General features: G+C 34.9%; 1 protein-coding gene and 1 pseudogene across 1 annotated transcript; both read right to left on the bottom strand.

The window, feature by feature from the left end:
- Window positions 1–7,932: 7,932 nt before the first annotated feature.
- Window positions 7,933–8,850, bottom strand: LOC101721088 (olfactory receptor 52E8-like; annotated as a pseudogene).
- Window positions 8,851–18,151: 9,301 nt separating this feature from the next.
- LOC101721443 (olfactory receptor 52E8-like) lies at window positions 18,152–21,779 on the bottom strand. Its single transcript, XM_013064938.3, is given in 4 exon segments — window positions 18,152–18,242; window positions 19,097–19,715; window positions 19,718–20,022; window positions 21,739–21,779. Coding segments are annotated over 4 exon segments (1,056 nt in total).
- Window positions 21,780–25,616: the final 3,837 nt, after the last annotated feature.

Genomic DNA, 25,616 nt, shown 5'->3' with positions numbered 1-25,616 from the left:
GACTCGCTCACAGACTTTCCATCCAACTAGTTATTATAATTCCATTACAATAAAATACTGGTATCTAGTGTGGCCCAAACATTGTATGTAGAAGTTTAGGCCAAAAGAGATGAAGAGTCCAGATCCTAAGATACACCACAGCTAAGTAGATCAATCAGAAAAGGAAAACAAAGTGCTCAGTGGAAATCCCTTGAGCACCTTTCTGGATCATGATTGACATGAGCTATCAGTTCCACAGAAAGTGCTGGAGGAGGAATAAGAAAAAAGAGACCAGGAAAAAGACAAGAACAGGGAGAGGTTTAGATGTCTGTCAACTGGGGGTCTGATTCTTGAAGCTTTAGTTCTGCAGAAACTAGCCCCCAATTCTGTTCCATAATCCCAATCTTAAGATTAGGAAGAAACTTAACTCTTCCCTCACTGATATCCAGATATTGCACTTGCAATTTACATGATGTGGTGCATCAGTGACTTAACACACTGTCTTATTGTTTTACCAAAACTAACTGCCTCCAATATTCAGCTCTACTAAATATTTATGGGGTTGTGCAGGACACTATCTTCATTTTTGCCAGGCCAGAAAATTAACCTTTCCCTGCCACCTGTGATATATTTGATGAGATTTCTCAAGCATCCCCTAGGAACTTATGTTGGAATCCATGATACAAAGTGTCCTTTATCTTCTTTATTATTTTCAAACTATATTACATTATGTAGACTAGCATTCAGCCATCCATCCACCCATTCATCCATTTAAATGTCAGTGTTACTTGTGCCAAGACATGTTCCAGGCACAGGATAATTGACTGCCTACCATTGTGAATTCCTTGCTATCGACTTGAGGCTCTGTTAGGTGCTGAATTCCCTTTGTTGGGTGACTTGCAAGTGTTCCTTTAATAACATGAAATTCCCTCTTTGATCCTAGATATTTTATTTTATCGTTTCTACTAGCAAATACCAGACATAAGTTAAAAGACTGGACATTGAGGAAAATTAACAATATACCATATATTGATAAAATGTAATACCAAGTGGCTATCAAAGAATGACTAGATATGCTTAAAAAGCACTAGATTAAATAAATAAAGCTCATTAGTGCCAGAGCTGGTCTCTGAGAAGGGAAACCAAAGAAACTGAAGTCAGTAGGGTAAGAGAACATTTTTTGCTACACATTTTTGGTGATCATTTTTCAGTACTTGCATTATCATTTTTAAAATATTAAAATATGGTGAACAATATTTTAAATATTAATAGTTGTCTATTTTCTGCCATTGAATGGGACAAGTTCAGTTTTTATTTCTTTCCAACAGTTTTATGTTGCTTTAGATAAGATTACAAAAATGAGACAAATAAGCAAAAGTACATGGTAAGGGGCCGGGGATTTAGCTCTGTGGTTTTGCCCCCTGCTGCACAAGCTCAAGGACCAGAGTTTGATCCCCGGTACCAAAAAAAACCAACCAAACAAACAAAAAAGTACAGTAAAAATCTAATTTCCAGGTACAAGTAGAAAAGAAATAAAGATTATATTGATGACCAAAAACACAGCATGTCAACATGACTCTCCAAATACCTAGAAAGGTATATACTGATGGAGACCACCCTAAGCAAGCTACAAATTCATAAATCGGCTTTTCATATAAAAGCCTGAGTCTACCTATTATCCCACAATGGCTTGCCTGAAGAGCCAGCAGCTGGTGTGTGGGAAAGGAATAACTCTCCACGCCACTGGTCACAGCGGAGGTCTCAATGATCCATGACACCGTGACGTCTTGGACCACAAGACAATAGTGCAGCTAAGGGCATCATAACTCATACACAAAACTTTTATAGAAGTAAAAATTAACCTATAGGAAAAAACAAATTTCTCATTAACCAATAAGCTAGAATGTCTTGTTCTCTTGTTGCTAGGACCCTGCTCACATCAGTACTTTCCCCTCCACTGTTCCCTGCACCATCCTTTACCCCTCCAAAAAACTGTGTGTTCAATAAATAGTGGCTAGCTCCAGGAGACAGTGTCTTGGCCTGATAAGAGCTATGACCATCCTGGGCCACCCTTTTACGCAGTAAAGATTTTGTCTTGTCTTTTGTTATCCTGCCGCCTTACCGTTGGTCAGGTGGTTGGAAGTTTGTGCGGCTTCCAATATTATACTTTACAGATGAAATAGAAATCCTCAAGAAATATGCAGGAGTTAAATTTCTATTTTAATATTTTCCTATTAAAATATGTAAGATACGTACACAGAATATTTTAGGTCTTATTCTCTATGATCTAGTAATACTTATGATGACTGTTTTATGTAAATAGGTTCATTCAGTTTGTTTTAGTGCTTACTAATTTTACATCATTTTATATTCTTACTTTTAGTTAATTTCTTAATTAACTGAAATATGTTTGACTAGTTGTTTCAGGTGCACGTGTAGTATAACATGAAGCTTTGTATACAAATTTTTTTCTATTATGTAATTTTGCTAAAAATTGTGTCTAGAATTTTCACTAAAAGTTGTTTCCTTCACCTATTTTAATTTTTAAAGTTGAGCAAACATTTATAGATAATTTAAAATTGTAATTTACTGAAAATGTTTAAGAAACTCAGAAATCATCATAAAGAACAGTGGCAAATAATCAATATATAATATAAAAACAGAACATGACCATTGTTTTTACACAAAACTTACTAAGGGATCTTAGTATCTTGAGGTTCCTATTTTTTTTTGTTGCCGTTGTTAATTCTGAAACACTTGTAAAATATTTTACATATGTTGTGGCAGACAGATCTTATATTGTTCCTTATGTTCACTCTGTGTAATGTAATCACTTCCCCTTATGAGTTGTATCAATGATGTGCTTGCTATCAACAGAATATGGCAAAGGTAATAACATGTCACAGCCATGGTAGCTGTGCTCGCTTTGGCACCACATATACAACATGGTAACTATGGTTAATAACAATGTATTGTGTTCTTGAAAATTGCTAAGAAAGTAGATTTTAAATGCTCTCACCACAAAAGAACTGTTAAATATATACCATAAAGATATTCTCATCTTTCATATGATAAGATGACCTAACTTGAGGAAAGTAAAATCGGATGCTTTCTTAATAATAGATGCTGGGTTAAACAAATGTCCATAATAAAAAATAATGCCGGGCTGGGGATTTAGCTCAGTGGTTTTGCTGCCTGCTGTGCAAGCGCAAGGACCCGAGTTTGATCCCCAGTACCAAAAAAAAAATAATAATAATAGTAATGTGACTGCCTATCCCATGTCATATACTGAAATTAAGTATATGTGAAACTTCTAAATGGAAAGGGTAAAGATTTAAAGTATCTACAGTTCTCAAAAGAAAATGTACAATTTATCAATAAGTACATGAAAAAAATGTTCATAATTGTTAGCCAATAGGGAATTGAAAATCAGAACAACACTGAGATTCTATCTTATTCCAGTCAAAATAGCTATTATTAAGAACACAAAAACAACAAATGCCAGTGAGACTGCCGGGGGAAAAGGAGACCTTTTATATTGTTGATGGAAATCAATATGGAAATTCCTCATAAAACTAAAAACAGAAATTCCATTTGGCTGAGCTATGCCTCTCTTGGATATACTCTCAAAAGATTTAAAGTCATCACATTATAATGACAAATACATACCCATGTTTATAGAAGCACAAGTCATAAGAGCTAAGCTCTGGAAGCAGCCTAGATGCCCATCAACAGACAAATGGTTAAAGAAAATTATACACACACACACACACACACACACATATATATAAAATTTTGGAATTTTATTCAGCCATAATGAGGAATGAAATCATGTCATTGCAGAAAAATGGGTGGATATTAAGACTATAATGTTAAGAGATATAAATCAGACTCAAAAAGTTAAACTTTGCATGGTTTCTCTTGCATGAGAAACCTACAATATCAATAAATTAAAAAATAAAATAAAGGCAAAGTTTTTGGAGAAGATGTAAGGGAGCAGAGAAAGGGAGGAGGTAGAGGGCAAGAGGTAGAAAATGATCGAGATAAATGTAACAATATAAATACCAATTCCCCAAAATGAATGCAAGTATCATATGTTGCAACCATATATCAATAAAAAAATTAAAGTTTTTAGAGAAAAAAATAAAAGATAAAAGTATATATTTGTGTTATTGGACTGGGAAAAGACTTGTTAAAGAGTATAAAAGTGATCTAATCTTGAGGGAAAAAGGAACAAATTGGATTTGCTTAAAATTAAGTTGTTTTTCAAAGGACAGTATCAAAACTATGAAAGTGTAAGCTACAAAATAAGAAATGATTTTGGAAATCATATTTTAAAAAGACATATCTAGGATGTAAATATGAATAAATAAATAGGAAAAAAGTACAAAACTCAAAGATAACTACTCTAATAGGTACTTCCAGAAAGAGATAAACAAATGGTACATAAACATATTAAAAGATGTTCAGCTTTACTATCCATTACACAACTGTATGTTAAAACTGCCACAGTGTTTATACTCACTTACCAGGATGGCTAAAATGAAAGGGGAAGAAATACAGCACTGAATATGCTGTGAACCAATTGAAACTTTCATCCATTGCTTTGGAAATGCAATTTTACAATCAGTTTTAAACATTATCTGGAAGTACTTTCTAAAGCTAAATCAATTTAGATTTTACAACTCAACAAATCTATTTCTAGATATATTCTGAGCAGAAATGCATTCAGCTCTTCACCAAGAGACATAGACAGTGATGGTCATATTAACATTATTCATTATAATGTCACATTAGAAACTCTTCATGCCAACTCACAGTAAAATAGATAAATATTTTGGGACAGTTGTAAATTGTTCATACAGTGGTGATGATAGAAGTATGAGGATATAATTGAGTATATTTGAATCTTAGAAATATAATGATAAATAAAAGAAGTCTGACATAGAATACCTACTGTGTCATTCCATTTATTCATATTTAAAAGATAAACAGGCAGAACTTAATGTGCAATATTAAATCAATACCAAGCTTATACATTAGTGAGGGAATGCTGAAAAGGAGAAGGCAACAGATTACTCCACTGCTGTAGATCTTGCTTTCTTTAAGTGATAAATTATACAGACATGTTTATTTTGAAGATAAAAATTTAACTGTACACATATGAGTTTAGAACATTTTAACAGAAAATGTACTTTGATAAAAGTTTACCAAAATATGCTTTTTCCAAATTTTCAGGATAATATCCCTAACCTCTGTGTTAAGTATTTCTTCCTGGAATGCCATTTTTTTTCAATGAAAAATTATCTTTCCAGTATCATTGTCTTGCAATAGCAACAATGTGGAAGAAAGTATCAATACACAATTGGGTGTTGGTAAAATCCCTCTCCAATAATTTTAAATAGAAAGGAGACCAATGCCACTTTTGACAATGCTTAGAATGCTTAATTAGCATGACTACTGGACCAATTATGAAAATCTTGAGCTAAGCAAGATTTATAAATTTAGTAAAATATAATTGTGATACAATAAGTGACATCTAAAGTATCCAATTTGATGACAAGTTTTGGGCATATTTATATGCTCATAAAACATCACCACAATCAAGATGTTTGACAAAATTTCCTTAATGATTTTTTGTAAATGCCCCTTCTCTTGTCCTGTCCACAGGCAAATACTGACTTCTTTCTTATTAACAAATTAGTTGACCTTTTACAGAATTTCGTGTAAATAAAACATGTGTTTTTCAGACTTCTTTTTACACATTACAATAACGTTGATATTTATTCCTGTTGTGTACATTAGTAGTTAATTTCAATTTGTTGCTGAATACCATGTGGCTATGTGTATGTAATCTAATTTATTTATTTATTTGTTAATAAATCTTTCACCTGTTGATAAATATTCAACTTGGGGCTATTACAAATAAAGCTGCTATGAATATCCATGTACAAACCTTTGTGCAATCAGGCTTTTTCATTTTTTTATCGGTACATATTTATAGTATGTAATGTTTACATTCCTTGCGGGGAATTGCTATATGTACATAAAACACCTCAAATCCTTTTTTCACCTCCTTTCCCTTCGCCCTCAACCATCTCTTGATCCTGTTCCTTATTTTTGTACATGTTTGCAATACATAATGTTTACATTCCCGTCGTGGTGTTGATACATTTGCATAACATATCTTAATTTCTTTTTTCATAACTTTACCTTCCCTTCCATCCCCCTCCCTCTATTTTTTTATCTCCTTCCCCTTTAAGGGAGATCTATCTCCCTACTTCTTATTATCTATCTCTTATTTTGTTCTTTATTTATACTTTGTGTTTCTCATCATTTTCTGTGTGTAAATACCTAGGAGTGAATTGGTTAAGTTAGGTGATAGGTATATGTTAAGTAATTTAAAACTACAGAACTGTTTTCTAAAGACTTTATACTATTTTTTGCATTCTTTTTAGAAATGGAGAGAGCTCTTATTGTTCTATATCATTTCTAATATTTGGAATGCCTACCTTTTAAATTTTAGCCCCTTTAATAAGTATATTTGGTATCTTACCAAGATTGCAACTTGTATTTTCCTAGTGAGCAAACTTTCATATGCTAATTGGCCATTTATATATCCTTTATGAAATATTAAATTTTATATTCAGTTTTAAAAATTGAAATGTCTTTATTATTTAATTGTAAAAACTCTTTGAGTATTTAGAATATAAATGTTACAAGAATTTTACCCTAATCTAGGCCTTGGATTTTTTTACTTTGTTAGAAGCATATTTTAAAGTAAACATTACTTGCTGAAAACATGTACTAAAGGTTAATCTTTTTTTAAAAATCAAGATTTAAACACTATTTTAAGTTCATACAATCAGCACAGGAGTTTGTGGAGGTCAGGTATCAGTGGTGTTCTAACTCAGGTCCTTCTCACAATGGGCCTCATGGAGCCCTAAACATGCCCTGTGGTTTGCCACTTCTGGAATCCATAATTAGAACAGACATACTTGCAACTAGCAGAATTCCTTCTCTTTCCCAAGAGTTCTTCAACTTTCCTTCTATTTAGGTTTTCAACTGACTGTATGAAATCCACTCACGTTATGGAAGGCCTCGCTTTTATTACACAGCAATAAAGTTTAAAAGACTCCATGAAATGTATGCCTTTTCCTTATCTGAGACAAAGATATCTGCACATTTTTTTTCCAGTATAGGGGATTGAATTCAGAACCTTGTGCTTGCAAGGCAGGTGCGGAGCTACTGAACTAAATCTCTGGGCTTCTTCTTTGTACATTTGTGAGGATTCCCTAAGAAGATGAAGCCAATTCTGTATCAGTGAAAAGTCTGTGGAAATGCATCCGGAAGATTTTGTTCCATGTTTATAATATTTTGCTTTCTCCTTTGTACTTCACTTGGATCTAATTTAAATCTGAAGATCTTATGAGATATTTGACCCCATATAATTGCTGAAGTTGCTACTTCAAAAGTTATAAAAATGGTTAATAAAAGAATGTCTAAATGTTTTAGTGATTATTTTATTTCCTGTCATTACATAACTATGAGAGCCAGCTTTGCCATGGAGGAAACAAGTTATGATCAGAGCTCCTACATCATCTCAGCAATCAATCCCACTGAAGCAATAGTAAGAAGTTCTTGGCAGCAGATCACTGAATCCTGAATAAAAATTCTACATGAGTATTATCTCTGCAACATGATTTTAATATCTGAGATAGAAATAAATGGCATGTGTTTAAGAAATACGATTTCTATTTAGTCTAGAAACAAGTACTTGCTAGGTCAATTTATCTCCAATTTGGTTGTGCATAAGCAGAAAAACATTTTGTGCTTAGCATTAAATTCTGTAAAGCATTTACTCTGCTGAAACTTAATGACACATACATTTTCCTTTTTCAAAAATACAAAGGGAAAATACTTGAAGATTATCTCTAAGTGAAGTGTTTACAGTCAAACTTCCTTACAAAGGAAGATCATCACTACCCGGTCTCGGATCTGCTTTGTTCTTACCCCATAAATAAGGGGGTTGAGAGCAGGGGAATGGTCACATATAAATTAGCCAGGAGGGTATGGATATAATGTGGAATACTGTGGCCAAATCGAAGTGTTAGAAAGGAGAAAAAGGCTAGAATAAAGAAAGCTCATATGCACATGGGAACCACAGGTTCCCAGAGTTTTGAGCCTGGGTGGAAGTTTGAAGACAGCATGGAGAATCTCCTCATAGGAAATAGCAATCAAAATAACATACAAAAGTACCATAGAGATAAGGATTAATCCAAATAATACTGACTTTTATAATGACACAGGCCAGACGGTCAATGCCCATGTGTTTACAGTAGGTATAATTTTGAGTCCACAGAATGAAAGCCTTAGAAGTAGAAATACAAGTGTAAAAACCAAAACAAAATTTTTCAACATCCCTACTCCAGCAATAATACAAATGATTTTGTTAATGAGGATTGTCTTGTATCGGAGAGGGTAACAAATGGCAACATAGTGATCAAAAGCCATGGCTACAAGCATGAAGGTTTCGATGCCTGTAAACAGGTGTATGAAGAACATTTGAGCTAAGCAGTCCCAGAAGGCGATCTCACTGAAGCCAAACCAGAAAATGCCCAGAACTTTGGGGATGGCTGCAGTGGAAAGCCCCAAGTTAGTCAGGGCCAACATGGCCAGTAAGTAGAACATGGGCTGGTGAAGACTGCACTCAATCTGGATCACAAGGAGGATGATGACATTGCCCAGAAGGGCAATCAGATACACTGTACTGAGTGGGAACCCAAGCCAGAGCTGCACATTTTCCAGTCCCGGGATTCCCAACAGCAGGAGAGATGTGGGATGGATACACGAGTTACTGGCTGAGGACATACTGCAAGGGTTTCTGATGGTAACATTAATTTGAAGAAGTTTATACAGGACTTCACAGTGCCTCATCAATACCTATACTAAATAAGAAAAAAATACATAATAATTAGTAAATTTTCTCTTAGAGTGCAAAGAAAGTTCATCTTTTCCTTCACATTTCCCTTCTTCTCTTTTACTTTTCAGTATATACATGGCAAGTGAAGGAGACTAGTCCTTAATAAATGAATGAATATTTTGGACATTGACTACACAATATAGATTAAGTTTAGGCAGAATATATACCAAATCTAGTGAGAAAAGCAAAGTAGCCTAGTTCATAATTCTAAATTATACTCTCTTTGAAGTAGAAGATGAATACTTCAATGTCTGACTGATAAATCCTTACAACTGGAGAACACAGGTATTATTGTAGGTTTCAGACAAATACTTTAAAGATCATTTTCTTAACTAGAACTATAGATACAATATATGCCTCTGGGCATTTCCACTTATAATCAGTGGGCCTTTATTTCTATTCCTTTTTTCTCAGTACTTAAGATTGAACCCAGGGCCTCATGCATGGTAGCTCTTCCACTGAGCTGTATTCCTGTTACTATTTATGGTCCTTAACATGACTTGTCTCTCTTACCTCAATCTGCTTATGAATAATTTTCATTAAAATCTAACTGGTTTTGCTTCTTCTAAATTTCTGTTTTGATTTTTCATCTTGTCATCAACGTATAAAGACATTTTCATTATTCTTTGAAACAAGCGCCTTATGAAGCCACTATTTTCACTAAACTCAATACACCATAATTGAGCTTAGATATGAAGCTATCATTTTGGAGGGATTGACACAGATATAAACCACTAAGCTTCGCATTTATCTTTCCTATTCCTCACAGTAATATTTTGGACATACTTAATTTCTAAATAAACTACACCATATCAAACTTTGCTTCTAAATGGAAATTCATGGATATGATTGTTATTATTGCTGTCATTATCATTCCTATTAGAAGACAGCAATTGTTAAAGTAATGATACTATATAAGCATTTAATATATTTATTTTACAAGGAAGCCTCGGGTATAGTACATCATTTGCTGCTCAAATCAGCCACAGGAGGAAAATAAGACGTATTACATTTACTGAATAAATGCCTTTCTGTCTACAGCTATACCACCCTGAACAAACCCGATCTCATCTGAATAAATGCATTTCTTTCATGTCAGGATCACAAATGCATGCCTCTATCCTCAAAGTGAGTCTACTCTGTCACAGTCATCTAGTTCTCTAAACTCTTGCTATAATACATTTCTTGTGAAATGTACTATTCCCTGGAATTTTCTTGTTAATCCTTTATTTATTTTCTTAAGCAATATTTTTATTATGATCAGCACACCCATATTTCCTCCCAATTTACTCTTCCTTGTTCTCTATTACATCTTGCTTATTTCACTAATTTAGTTGTTCTAAATTCATGTTTCTAAAGAATAGAAAGTCAATAGTAATCCATAAATATACACTTTTAAATGGCTGAAATAATATTAATGGGAAATATGACATCATTCTAGAAACTAAGAAGTCAAAAGTTACACAAAAGATAATGAATTTGAGATTTTATGATATCAAAGTAGAAGCTTTTAATAATAAGAGAGCAATGCCCTTGTGAGGAAGAGGAAGATAAAAGCTCTGAATATGGAAATGTACCTGTTAAAGGGATCCCAGGCATGGAATAGAGGAACCAGCAGCATCCCCCTATCAGTCATCCAGCCAGCATTTCAGTGACTGATTCCCAGAAAAATCTTTACTGAACTCGGTGTACTGACTTGTAACAGTCTTTCTTGGGACACTTTTATTCTACAGCATAGTACTTATGTGACTATGTAATCAAAGTCTGAATTCCCATCCATTTGTAAATTTCACACAGAATTGAAGGGGAAAGCAAAAATGGTTTTGTTTAGGATTATTCCTCTAGCACAACATCTGGAATGTAGCTGCCACCCAAAACATATTTGTTAATGAAAGACTGAATATTCAGGTAATTATTAGTTTTAACTCCTGATCAAAAATCATCTTAGAAGGATAAGATCAGAACCACACAATGCATTTGGCAGCTGAGGATGAAAAGTATGACAGAAAACTACAATCCTCATTGGAAGATAATGTGGTTATATAAGGAAGACAGTCCTAATCAGAGGCTTCCCTGGCTATCAAGCCATCAGTGGGCTTGTGAGGTAGCAGAGAGAGACTGTAAGGAAGACATTCTAGGGAGAGCTCAGTAAATGTGATGATTCTGTCAGGCAGAACTAGAAAGTAAAATATGATCAATGGATTTATCCTTGCATAGGTTATTATTTTCATGGAAATACCTGCCTCTTGTACTCTGTGACATCACTGAAACATCACTAAAAAGATTTCTTAGTGGTGCATGTCCCAAAATCTGAATCATTTTTACAGTGTGACCATTACTGTTTTCACCATTATTTACTCCACATTAGAATATCAAAACATAGAATTGTGCTAGGGTTAAGAGGATAATGCCAGAGACCTGCAAAATCTGTAACCAAAGAATTATATTGGTGTGAAACTTCAGGAGGCCTCTATGTAGGAATAAAATAGACCAGGAGAAGAAGAGACAGTGCTGCAAAATAGCCTCATTCTGCATATCATCTAGTAAGGACATTCAGAATGAGATTCCAAGTAGTTATGCCTACATAGAACAAACAGCAAAACTCAGGAGTGTGTTAAAACCAAAGATGTTCCAAAACTATTCTGGATTTCTGGGTAAAGGGAGACTTCCCTCTGAGACCAGGATTGTTCCTCCGTGCAATACCTAGCCAGCTTGTTTTGGAATCACTGCTTGTCTATGTCTGGGGAAAATTTGGAGATAGTGTAATGCTCAGGTTATATGCCACCCAAATGTGTTTTCATTGTAAGAACTTCTTATCAGAAGCAGGCCAGTGCAAGTAAGAACCACTCTCTTAACCTACACAAAATAGATAGGTATAAGGATAGGTAAATAAATCCATTTTCAAGGGCTGGAGAAACTGGTCAGTAATAAAGTGTTTGCCTATCACTTAAAAGGGCTTGGGTCTGATTCCAAGCAAGGTAAATAATAGTTAATAAAGATATATATGTTCATGACCTGGGAAAGAGAAAGAGGGTCTTAGATTGGGAGAATGAGTTAGTGGGTGAGTTCAGCCAATCATTATGGGAAAGGAAATAGGATGTCATAAAAAATAGTTTTTCAATTGCGTTTTTTTCTACAGGTTATACATTTAATGACAAAATAGGCTTATAATATGTAAGACTGTAAGGAAGAATGAACATGTATGTAATCATGAAGCTATGTATATACATATCAGAATGAAAAAAATTCAGCATATGTTTTTCAGATACTACTACATAGGACGTTTTGAAATCAGGAAATATTAAAATATTGTCATTCTTCACCATAGTGACAATGAATTAAGTATAGAAAATGTGTTTATTTGAAAAAATTGAGAATTATACTTTTTGGATATTAAATAAAAATACATTATGAAACCACAGTAACATGATAACATTCAATAAAATTAGATTAAAAAGAAGGGGCTGGGGATTTAGTTCAGTGGTTCCACTGCCTGCCTCCCAAGCGCAAGGACCCGAATTCGATCCCCGGTACAAAAAGAAAAGAGAGCTAAGAAAGGGGAAGAGGGAAAACAAAAGGAGAGGAAGAGGGGACAGAAGAAGGAAGAGAAAAGAAGAGACAAAGTCAATGACCCACAACAAAACTAGTTGTTTAGCTGCTTTTTGTTTTGGTTTTTAATTTTACCTATTATTAAAGGTAGAAATGAGCAGAATCACATGAAATTCTATCATAAATAAGCATGAAAAATTTTAGTTTATCCCTTCAAATTAATATTTGTATTACACACAAAGTTAATGAAAAGATTAAAACAATCGATACAACTATAAATCTTGATCTACGTGATCAAGCATGTATTCAATTCACCAACCTCAGATATAGGCAATATTGAAAGAATGTGCAATCCTGATTAATAATGACTCCAGATGTTTCTCACCTCCAAAGTGAGGTTCAAAGAGAAAAGTTTATACGTGCCTGAAAGTTCTCTCTCTGAACAGCAATAGTGGTCCCTCTGGGGATGTATTGGACAAGAGCATGAAAGGCAAAGAGCCCACAAATTCTCACTACAGGTTTCCAGGCATAAGAAGCACCTGTACAAAGGAACCCCTTGGGACTTTCAAGTTTCTCCCCCAAGTCCCCAATGCAGGAATTTCTCATTTTCTATCATTTCATGTTCTAATGCTCTATTACCACTGGTCCCACAGGAATAATACTGGAGCCAAGCTGTAATTCTCCATTTTGCTACCCGAAGCTGCAATATTCTCTACTGATCATGCCACCTTTTGCAGTAAGTACCTGCTCTGTAATGATCCACTAAGCATGTATTGGAAATTGTGTGTTTGGATATGTTTCCTTTCCCCCAAGAAGCTCTGGGCTAGTTGCATAGATAATACTAACCACTTAATTACACAAATAATTAAGTTTTAAGTTTAGAATTACAAAAATTCAGAGAACTAGTAAGTTTTCTAGACTTTCCAACTCAATTTCCTTCAGAATGGAATTGGAAGGTGGCACAGTAAACACTGCAAAATAAAATGGAAAGATTTTACTTGAGGACTTCATAGAAAGAATATAATATGTCTAACCTGGATAATTAGAGTAAGAGTAAGAGATCAAATAAAGCTTTGACCTCACTTCCTTCCCTCACTTTTTGCATAAAAATTATTAAGCACTTCCTTCCCATTTTCCAATATCTATTAGACATTTTGGTCCTTCACTTTTGGTTTCTCACACTAGAGAAACAATATGACATTTAAACATGTGTGTCCCATTTATTTAACTTGCTTATGATCTCAAGTTGCACCCACTTACCTATAAATGCCTCAAGTTTATCCTTCTTTATGACAGAGTAGTACTCCATTGTATAAAAATACCACATCTTTTTATCTTTTCATCTATTGATGGGCATTTGGGCTGTTTCCAACATTTAGCTATTACAAACTGTGCCACTATAAACATGGGTGTGTATATATCACTGCGGTATGATGCTTTAAATTCTTTCAGGAAGATACCAAGATGGGGAATAACTGGGTCAAATGGAACCTCAAATGAGAAAGAGAATAAGGGAGAGGGGAGGGAAAAAGAAGGAAGGGAAAAGAAAAAAAAGAGAATAAAAGGAAAAATGGAAACAATGCTCTTGTAAATAAGGAGGGGTTGAAGAAATGGAAGGGGATTGGGGGAAAAAGGAATCAAGACATGTTCTGCACAGGTGCAAATTCCCTATGATGAATGTGATCACTATGTATATCCAAAATGTACCAGTAAAATTAATCAAAAAATTAAGATGTTTAGTAATAGATTTAGCTGCTCTTTTTGAAACCATCTATTTCTGAAAACCAACCCCAACTCAATATCCAAGTCCCCTTCACAGCCCTGCCCATCATTTCCTCAGTCTGTATGTGGTCTCCCTTGTTGCAGTGAGTAACAAATCCTACTTTGTTTCACTCTAAATGCATTCCTCCTGGTTGTTGGCCACAGGAAGTCAGTCTCATCTGTGCATGAGAAAATCAGTGGTACACTTGTCTTTGATATTTTCTTGGTTATTTTTGACCCATTCTAATAGGTTTAGTGCTATCTCATTGGAGTTTTTAGTTTGTATGCCCCTGAAGTCAAATGATGCTGAGCATGGTTCGTGTGTTTGTCATTTGTATCATTTCATGTAGTAAATTTCCTGTTGAGATCCTTTGTTGATTTTCATGGAGTTATTAAGTTATCAGAATTCTCTTTTAAATTTTGTTTTGTTTTATTTTTAATTGATAATAATTTTGCATATATCCTAGACAAGAGGTTTTTTTAAATTATATATGTATTTCACACATTTTCTCCCAGTCTGTTTCATTTCCTATGCAGGATCTTTTAATTAGCAAAAGCATTGTTTTTTTTTTTTGATGGAGTCCAATTTTATATTTTTCTCTTCCTTTCATGGACACTGCTTTTGGTGTCATCTGTATGAAAATCATGTTAAACAAAATCACAAAGATTTTTCCCTCATGTGGTCTTCTAAAAGCTTTGTTCTTTTAGGCATTACCTTTAAAATTTATGTTGTTTCTTGAGATGCATTTTATTATACTTTATATTGACATATAGCAATTTTTTGGAAGTTGATACATTTTCACAGTGCCAGCATAAAAAAAATCAAAGAAAAAATATTACTTGTAATTGAGCAGCCATCTTATATCAACCCTTAGTTACTATTACTGCTCAAACATAACCACAATCTTGATTTTTAGCATCATAGACTATTTGCCTATTAGGAAACAATATTAGCAGTAGGCTGGAAACCAGTTTTTTCTTCTTGGGTGGCCCCCAAATAGCAATTTATTAAATTAATTGCCTTGTGACATACTAATAACTAGTCACTCAGATAATGACACTACTTGCTAGCAGGGAGCTGACATGAATATTATAATCAGGGTGTATACGGTCCATATAGACCAGTGAGGGTGAATCTTTTAGATAAAGATCAGTCTGCTACATCTCTAATAAATTCCTACATCTTAATAGAAAAATAAATATAGCTTGATTTTAAAATGGGATAAAGTCCTGAACAGATATGGTATTTCTCAGAAAAAGATGTATAAATTGTTGACAGATAGATGAAAAGATATTCAATATCACTAATCATCAAGGACATAGGAAAACAGCAGTGAGATATTGCCTCAGACCTATCAAAATAACTACTATTTTTAAAAACATACGAGTGCTGACAAGGATGGAGAAAAATTCAAACACTCATTCTCAGTTCATGGAAATGCAAAATTGTGCAATCTTTGTAGAAAAAACTCTGGTGGTTGGCCCTCAAAGAATTAAAGATAGAACTACTGTAAGGTCCAGTAATTCTACTTCTGAATATTTATTCAAAAGATTTCAATTAGGGTGTCAAGGAGACATGCATAACACCATTCACAATACCCAGGATGTGGAAAGAAATGTCCATGCACAGATGAGTGAATAAGGAAAATGTAGGTAATAAATATAGCAGAATCCTATTCAGTCTTTAAAAAGAGGGAAATTCTGCAAGATGTGACAATGAGGATAAACCTTGAAGACATTATGCCAAGTGAATTATACTACTGTGGTACCTCGGTCCATGAACTTAATTCTTTCCATGATTCTGGTCTCAGAATTTGATCCAGGATTCTGGTCACAGAAGGACAAGTACTACCTGAACCCAAATTAACAGAACCAGAAAGTGAAATGAGAGTTTCCAGGGGCTGGGGTTAGGGGACATAAGGTGTTAAAATGAAGGTCTTAAAGTTTCACTTTAGGAAGACATGCATCTGAGCTCTAGAGATCTGATGTACAGCACTGTATCTATTGTTAGAAACCTTTTGTGTGCCAAAAAATGTTAAAAGAGTAGAGCGCATGTGGCACATTTTTACTACAGTCATATAACATTTTTGAAAAAGAAAAAGTATGGAAGAATCACATAAAATTGACCATGTACAATTCTGGAAAAGGAGATAAAATTGGAGAGAGGTTACCCAAAAAAAAAGAAATTTCATTTTTTCTTCTATATTGTTTGAAAGCTTGTAAAATAAAAGTGTTTCATTATAAAAAGGAAATATTAAATATCTTCTTATCCTTCAAATCATTGGAAATTCTTATATATTAGCTTATATCAACCCGATTTAAAAATTCAGCCTTTGGGTTCTTGAGTTTTAAATAAATATAATGATATATAACAATGTTTATGTGTTATGCATAAAAAAGTAATATTTATCTGGGTCATTTCATTCTATATGTTTTTTGTAATTACATTTTTTCATTCCCTTTGGTATTTAGAATTCCGCTGTATAAATATATTACATTATGGTCATACATTCTACTATTAGTGGGTATTTCTGCTGTGTTAATTATTAGCTGTTATATAATGTGCCTCTGTGTTGACTGATGCATGTATCTTCTGGTAAATACATGTAATGCTTTCAATGGATATAAATCTAGGACTTGAATTTTGGGGCCCTATATTTATATATATGATTAGCTTTTGGCTGCGTTGTCAGTTCTCAAAAATGAGTTTACCAAGACAGCGTCTTACCATCAACACATGTGGATTCCAGTTATAATGTACTTGAAAGTCATTTGGTTTGCTCATTTTCTCTGTAAATGCTAAATCTGATGAAAATTTTTAGTTGCAAAATACATTGGCTAAGATGTTTACAATATTGTTAGCATTTTGCACCAAGTTTAACCATATATGCTTGTATTTTATTTTAGAATCTTTCCTTAAAATCATGAAGATACTCTCTTTTTTCTGAATACTACATTGTTTTTTCATTTTGATTACACCCGCAATTTACTTGAAAATAATTTTTATTGTATGATATAAACATCAAGATCCATTTCTTCTTATGAATCTCCAGTTCACTCAGTATATTTTATTGAAAATAACATCTTTGCTCACTGTCTCACAGTGTTATGGGTACCATACATAATTCAGGTAAAAATGTGCCCGTGGATCTGTTTATGAATGCTACACAGTTTCACTGTACTGGTTTCTATGTTTGCACCAAAACTAACTGCCCTAATTATTGTTCCTTTACAATAGGTCTCTGGTATAACTTAAGAATAAATTTAGTTATCTGGCAGTGTAGGCCTCCAAGAAAAATTATTATTCTTGCTATTCTAGGACACACCACACACACACATACACTCATACACACACATATTGGAGCGTAATTTAAAAATACAGTGGATATTTAAAATACAGAGGACATTAGTAGCAATGGGACACCAGTTAGACATAGATTAAAAAGAAAGGAAAGGAAAGGCAATATGCAAAGATGTCTCTCACAACAGGTTGGGCCTGTAAAGAGAGGCCCTAGGAATGTAAAGGTGAGGTGAGAAGTGCCGTTGAAGATCTAAGAAGACATATGAAGAATGGGAATATTTTTGAAGTTGGCAGGGCTTGGAATCTTCAGACAATAAGGTGCATGATAAAGGAAGAAGATTAATAAACTGTTGATACAAGAAATGGGGGAGGCAGTCAATTTATATAATTTATTTCAAATGTAAATATGAGGTAAAACTGAAAAATAAAGGAAATATTTAATTTTTTAAAAACGTATTACAGTAAAAGATATATTACCATTATTCCCCTTCAAAATACTTCCCCTCACTTTGAAAACATTTATCTCATCATTCTTGCCACTTTCTGAAACAGTTCTGGAAGTCTTTGCTCCTGGCTGTCTAGTTGTCTAGCTGTGCTGTCATGGCTGCCTTAAGGTCCTTAATCAATTCAAAATGTTTAGTTTTCATGATATTTTGTCTTTGGAGAAGAGCCAGAGTCACGCTGCCAGATCCAGTGAATAAGGTGGAAGGGGGAACAATGTAATGTATTTTATGAGGCTGCTTTTCTGTGGGACAGCATTCAGTAGCATTATTCACCTCTTTTTGATTGCAGATTTTTAAAAGCAGGAACATACAACCCTTTATTTACGTTCCTCAGAGTACTGTACAAAGGGACTTAAAATCCTATTCTCACTCTGCTTAGAAAGACTTTCACATGAATGCTCCTCAGGATACATGGGGTGGGGTGGAGGACCAGGAGGCAAAACCAAGGGGAGTGGCCGCCCCTTCTCCTTCGGGCCCTGCTCTCAAAGCAAGGCGCCCCAGCCACAGCAGGAGTGGAGGGAGGACTCCTGTCCAGCCCAGTCTCAGGCTCCTCCTCATGATGAGGGATGACACCTATGGTCATTCCACACTTTATCCACTTCCAGAATTGCTTCCTAAAGTGGTGAAAATGATGGTAGAAGTGTGTTTAAAATGTGTGCAGGAGGTATTTTGAGAGGGATTAATGGCAATGTCTTTTACTGTAATAATTTTTTTAAAACTTAGTAGCCAAATATTTTTATGCTGTTTCATGTTTTGTAGGACTATCTTGAGAATGCAACAATATTAAGGAAAGTATTTGGAAAAGTAGATACTTAAACAAATTCCAATTTTTATTTTTCTCAGGAGTGCTTTTAAAGACAAAGGCTTCAATTCACTGTTAAGTAGTGACATTTACAGGTTGCAACATTCCCTTCTGCCCTCCTGTTGGGTTAAATTTAAGACCACTTTTAACAATAGATGAAATAAATTCTCAAACAAACCTTCCAAACTCCAATCAGCTAGTGATTTGTCTTGAAGAAAATCCTCAGCACTCGCTCTTGAATCTGCTTGGTCCTGACCCCATAAATTACAGGATTGAGGGCTGGTGGGAAAACCACATAGAGGTTGGCCAAGAAAATATGTATATATTGGGGGATATTATGGCCAAAACGATGTGTCAAGAAAGAGAAAAATGCTGGTGTAAAAAAGGCTAAGATAACACCAATGTGGGAACTGCAGGTATGGAGAGCTTTGTGCCGGGCTTCCCAGGTGGGCAGGCAGAAGACGGCATGGAGGATTCTGACATAGGAAAAAATAATAAAGAGCATATCCAAGAATAAGAGAGAAATGTTGCCAAGACCAAACATAATGTTAACATTGATGCTGGCACAGGCCAGTCAGGCAATGCCCATGTGCTCGCAGTAGGTATGAGGGATAATTTGGTGGCCACAGAAGGGCAGCCTCAAAAGGAAAAACACCAATGGAACAACCATGTAGAGGCTCCGCAGGATAGCAACATATGCAATGAGTCCAATGATTTTCCCAGTTAGAATCATGGTGTATTGAAGGGGTTTGCAAATGGCAATGTAGCGGTCAAAGGCCATGGCCACCAACACAATGCTCTCCATGGCAGTGAAGAAGTGAATGAAGAACATCTGACAAAGCAACCTCCAAAAGTTACTTCCCTGAAACTAAACCAGAAGATGCCCAGCATTTTGGGGATGGTGGTCGTAGACAAGCCCAAATCAACGGAATCCAACATGGCCAGGAAGTAGTACATCGGCTTATGGAGACTGTGCTCAGTCTGGATTGCAAACAAGACAGTAGCATTCCCTAGGAGTGCAACAAGATACACAAAGAAAAAGGGAAATCCAATCCAGGTGTGCATATATTCCAGCCCTGGGATGCCCAGCAGTAGGAATGAAGAAGGATGGGACCAGGTATCATTCTCATCAACATTCTTTCTCCTATAAATTGCTGTTGTGCATACCCAAGAGATAACTGTTGATTTCCCCTTAGTGATTCTTGCTTATTTACTCCTTTTGTCCAGATTCCTAGTCAAATGCAAAATAACATTTTAATATTCTTTTGTTTACATTCATGGAGAAGATAAAATACTCTCAGATTCTGCTAGCACCTCCTGAGTATCATGTGGCACTAGAAATAGAAACTGCCCTACTCTATTTCCTCATTACCAAATAACAAATAGTTTGAGCTACACAATTTTCAAATATGCCTCAATGGGGAAGAAGCCTTGCATCAATAGGGAAGAAACAGAAATACTTTAGATACCTACAGTTTAGTTCCTACACTGATTCTATCTCAATTCTTGTATCTTTATAGATGTCTCTACTATAGTAAATTAAATATTTGAAACAAATAAGGAAGAAGTTTATTACTGTGAACTTATTTGGGGAAACCTAGTGGCACCTGTAATATGGAAATGATTAAATGTGAATGTGTAATTGCCCAGAAAGCTTTGATTCAAATTTTAAAATACTTGAATGTTGGGAGAAGTCAAGATACCTATCAGATAAATGTATACAAATCCCAGTACATCCTATTTTAGGCTCATACTACACAAATGCTTTGCTAAAAGGTATTTGAAGAATATGGAGAGTAGCACAACTCAGAGATAATTTTATAATTTTGGAAATTGTCTCAGGAACAATGAGTTTGTGTGTATGTAAGTGTGTGTGTATGTGTGTGTGTGTGTGTGTAAATTTGATATCCTAGTGCTGGGGAGGAGAAAGTTGGAGTTCTCAAGTTTTTTTTCTATTTTGAAATTATCAGAGATTATGGTATTATCCTGCTTTTCGTTATATGAGAATACACAACATCACTTCTCAGCCTTTTGGCTAAGATCAAGTGTGGAGAATACACGACGTAGGTGAAGAAGTATCTTTCACAATTTATTCCATCAAATATTTAAGAGGTTCTCTATGTATCAGCATTAATCAGGCAATCTGAATACAAATTTGAATAAAACTGGTCATATATCCTCAAAAGGTATCATTGTATAGTACAGAAGATAAAATTTCAAAGATTAAATTTAAAAACTTATTGCAAATGCCATGGTAGAAGTATACACAAAATGTTATTAAAAGTGTAGAGGTTGGTAAGACTTACAGAGGAATCTTTCATACAGAGACTAAAAGAGATTTTATCATATATTGTGTGAAAAGCTTGAACAAAGAGGGAAAAATAGAATGAGAGTGGCCAGTCAGCGGATTAAAAAAAAGGAATCTGTCATCATCTAAGTGTCCTTGTCCAGAGATTCAGCAGATTGATTACCAGGTCCTTAATGGGTGATGTCTTGCTCACTCTCAGGGGCTCCATACAGCAGAAACAGAAAATAAAATAGACCCATATCCCATAGAAATCAACTTATTCCACTTAATCTCAATAGATCTGTCAAGAAGGTTAGAAAATTAGTGCTTCCTTTGTCTCTGGGACAACATCATTTCCAAATCTAAAAACACTGATCAAAGCAACCAATCACTTCAATATTCTGTAAATGTATGCTGATTTCAACATATATTAATATATCCACTATTTTACCTAGGTTCAAAAATAAGACAGGGTCCCAGTCCCTCATTTGACCCTCTAACTTTACGTGTTACATGGGATTGCATCCAGTTACCCAGCAGTTGTTCTATCAATACGGCACCTTCTTACATTACCCTGTTCCTCTGGCTTCCACCGTACTCCCACATACCCGCATGATCTAGAAGTTATGAGTGTAAGGATAAGAGATAATGTATAACTTTTTTTGTCTCCACCTTATCTTGCAGTCTCATGATCATTCCACTATCATCCAGCCTTGTTCCCTTTCTCAGAAGTTTTATCACTCTAGCCTTGAGTCCTGTTTTCATAAATGTCTACTCCTCTGGGCTAAATATTCATTTATTCATGAAGTCATTAATTCAAAAACATATTTCTATTCTTATCTGGTAAGGTTCTTGAAAATACAGGAAGTTAATCTTTGCTCTCTTGCTATTCACACATGTGTACATATAATACAGGGTGAGAAACAGTAACTAAATCGATGCGATATTTGGTCCAAATCCTCACCAGCTTTCTCCTTTTAGTTTTACATATGTGCCATTGCATGGCCATAAGTAGAACCATACACAGGTACAAAGTGTACACTCAGGACCCTGTATAAATGTGTATCTTCTCATCTTGTTTTCATACTTTCACCTTTCCTCCAGCTCTCCACACTAGCTTGGCAGAGGCTCTTTCTCCATCCCTCTTAAAACTTCTCCAAGCCTAACCATAATAAAACTTACCTCTCTAAGTTTCTAAGAAAAATTCCTTGGCATATTCTTAGGGCACACCATTTATTATGCTGAGTCAAAAGTATTTATATTTTTCTTGTGGCCTTGCTTCCCCTGGGATGGAACCATAATATGTTGGAAACCTTGATAGAGTTTAGTTAGCAGACTCTAGGGAATTCTTTTTCCCAGTATCTTTCTCTTATAATGAGGCAATGGGGCAAGAGTTTATCACTGTTCTCTTGCTTTTCCCAAACTTTCTATTACTTTACTAATATTGACAGAATACATTTGATTTCTCATTTTCAAATAAAATTTCAAAGGCCATTTTAAATACCTAGAATCAACCTATCTCTCTATCCTCTATCTCTTCTTATTATCTATACCATCCTCTCTCTAGTTCTAATAAAACTTAATTTTCCATCTTTAAAAATTTCTTGATTTGGATTTTCAGGGATTAACTCATTTGTCCATTCATTGCCCTTCATTTTCTGAGTCATCCAATCCAAGACTCTTTAGATGGCCTGTATGCTTACTATGTTTACTTTATAGTAATCAGATTTCTATGATAATAGAAATGAGTATTTCTCTGTATCTCATAGATGACAGACATTTGCATATTAAATATTGACAAAGTATCTCTTCCATGAAAACTAGTGTGATGCAGCTATAGTCCCACCAAGAATGTACTTTTATTCATTTATTTATTTATTTATTTTCTTTGTACCAGGGATCAAACTCAGGACTTTGTGCTCATGAGGCAGCCATTGTACCACTGAGCTAAATCCCTGGCACTTTTATTTTTATTATTACAATTTATTTAATGGCCAAGTTTCTGGTCCTGTGACTAGGTCATTAAATGAATTGGTCGCTAAATGAGGAATTGTATATAGTATGTCCATTACAATATTCAGAAAAAAGAAATGGTCATGGGAAAGTCCAGCTTCATGACTTTGCTTTTATTTACATAACTCCTACATGCAGTACTGTAATGTACAATAAAACATAAAACTATAATACTGTGCTGTATGGTACTATCAGCAAAAACCATAGTACTATACTGTAGAAGAAGCCACCATAAGGCCACACAGACTGCTGCTCACATTCCTACCTTGTAAGTCCAAATGCTGATCATGTTTCCTGGCAGTCATTAATCAGGAAAGTCATTGTCTTAGTTACTTTTCTCCTTGCTGAGAAAGAATACCCAAGACTCAGAGTTAAAGGTGGAAAGGTTTATTTGGCTTACAGTTTGTAGAGTTTTCAGTCCATAGTTGAGTGGCTCCAAGGCAGAGTGACATGGCAAAGGGGCATTGCAGAGGAGAAACAGTCAATGACAAGCCAGGGTAGGCAGAAGCCAACCAGCAGCAAGCAATGAACAACAAGCAGCAAGTGACAAGCACTGACCCTCTTTTTGTCCCTCATATCTTATGCAGGCTACCCACCCTTAGGGCAGATAGCACTCATACCTAGCATGGGGCACCCTTAATTCTACCTAGAACTATGGCAAACTGATCAGGGGACAGATTTAGTAATCACACATCCTTAATCCTAGCATCAGACACTTTAGATTCAGCCATCTCTGGAAAAGCCCTACCTATAACCTCATGAGGCTTTGGGGGGACATCTAGACATAAGCCATGGCAGTCATTAAATGAGGAACATCTGTACTAACATATTAATTGTATAAATTAATGGATTTCACCACCGAATTTCCATACATGCATGTATTAATCTTTTATCATGTCCCCCTCCTTCTATCGTCCTAGCCCAGTCCCCTTCCCCCTTCTTCCTCTGTCCCCCTTCCCAGGTAGAGTGTACCTTTACCTGCACATGGAACAAGAAGAAATATAAAAAGTAAATTATTTAGGCAGCCATTTTAAGTAATCAGAAAAATAACAAAATTAAACACAACAAAAGTAAAGAAAAAAAATAATAATGAAGCACAACACAAAAGAAATACTCTCAGCAAAGCAAGGAAGAATTTTTCTGAAAAACTACCAAAACTGAAAACCTTCAGCAATAGCAATCATAAAATGGAGAGTCAGAAAAAATTAGCAATATCCAATGTTGTTAATGAGACATCATTATAAACAACTTTATTAAGTGATTTTTTTTTAATTTTCCTAGTGTCATTTGAGCAAAATACAAACCTTATGTATTTAGAGTGGACAAGTGATGTTTTGATGTATATATACATAGTGAGTTGATTTGAAAAACTAAAGTACAGCCACTTCTGATACACATTGTTGTGATGAGAACACGTGAGATCTATTCCCAACAAATTTCCAATATATCACATTCTTTATTTTTCTTTCATTAAGTTTATTGGTACATTTTAGGTATAAAATAGTTACATTCATCGTTGGGATCTTGTACCTTTACATGATGTATATTAGTTATTTTTTTCCCAATTCCCTGCCCTCCCTTCACCCCCTCTACCCTTCCCTATTTACAGAGACTTTGTTTCCATTTTTTCCTTTTCTCATATTTTTTTCTTTTCCCTTCTTTCCTTTCCCCTACCCTTCCCACTTTCCCAACTCCTTTAGACCTTTTCTTCCTATTTCACAATTAATCATCAATTATAACATTTGAACCTTATTTACACTTTTAGTTTTTCACACCAGAGAAACTATTCGGTATTTGCACATGTGTGCCCTATTTATTTCACTTAAGAGTATGGCCTCAATGTGTACCCATTGAGCTATAAATGACTCCAGTTTCTCATTCTTTATAGCTGAGTAGTAATCCATTTTATAAAAAAATAAAAACTCGTATCTTCTTTATCCAGTCTCCAGTTGATGGGCATTTGGGCTGTTTCCAAATTTTAGCTATTACAAACTGTGCCACTATAAACATGGGTGTGCATATATCACTGTGGTATGATTATTTTAATTCTTTTCGAAACATACCCAGCAGAGGGATAGCTGGGTCAAATGGGACCTCTAATCCTAGTTTTTTGAGGTATCTCCATATTGATTTCCACAGTGGTTGCCCTAGTCTGCACTCCTACCAACAACGGAGAAGGGTTCCTTTCTCCCCAAAGCCCCCCATTTGTTATTGGTTGATTTCTTGATAGCAGCCATTCTTTCTGGGGTGAGGTGGAATCTCAGTGTTGTTTTCATCTGCATCTCTCGGATGACGAGTGTTGTTGAACATTTTTTATATATTTATTTGTTGCTTTTACTTGTTTGTCTGAGAAATGTCTGTTCTTTTCAGAAGCCCATTTTTGAGTTGGGTTTTTATATTTGGGGGGTCTGATTTTTGTGAGTTCTTCATATATTCTA

The sequence above is a fragment of the Heterocephalus glaber genome, unplaced genomic scaffold, assembly GCF_053883595.1.
Source record: "Heterocephalus glaber isolate CG9 unplaced genomic scaffold, H.glaber_assembly_v1.0 deba00001428, whole genome shotgun sequence".
Taxonomy (NCBI): Eukaryota; Metazoa; Chordata; class Mammalia; order Rodentia; family Bathyergidae; genus Heterocephalus; species Heterocephalus glaber.
The sequence above is the reverse complement of the archived record's forward strand: the minus strand, read 5'-3'. Positions and strand labels throughout refer to the sequence as shown.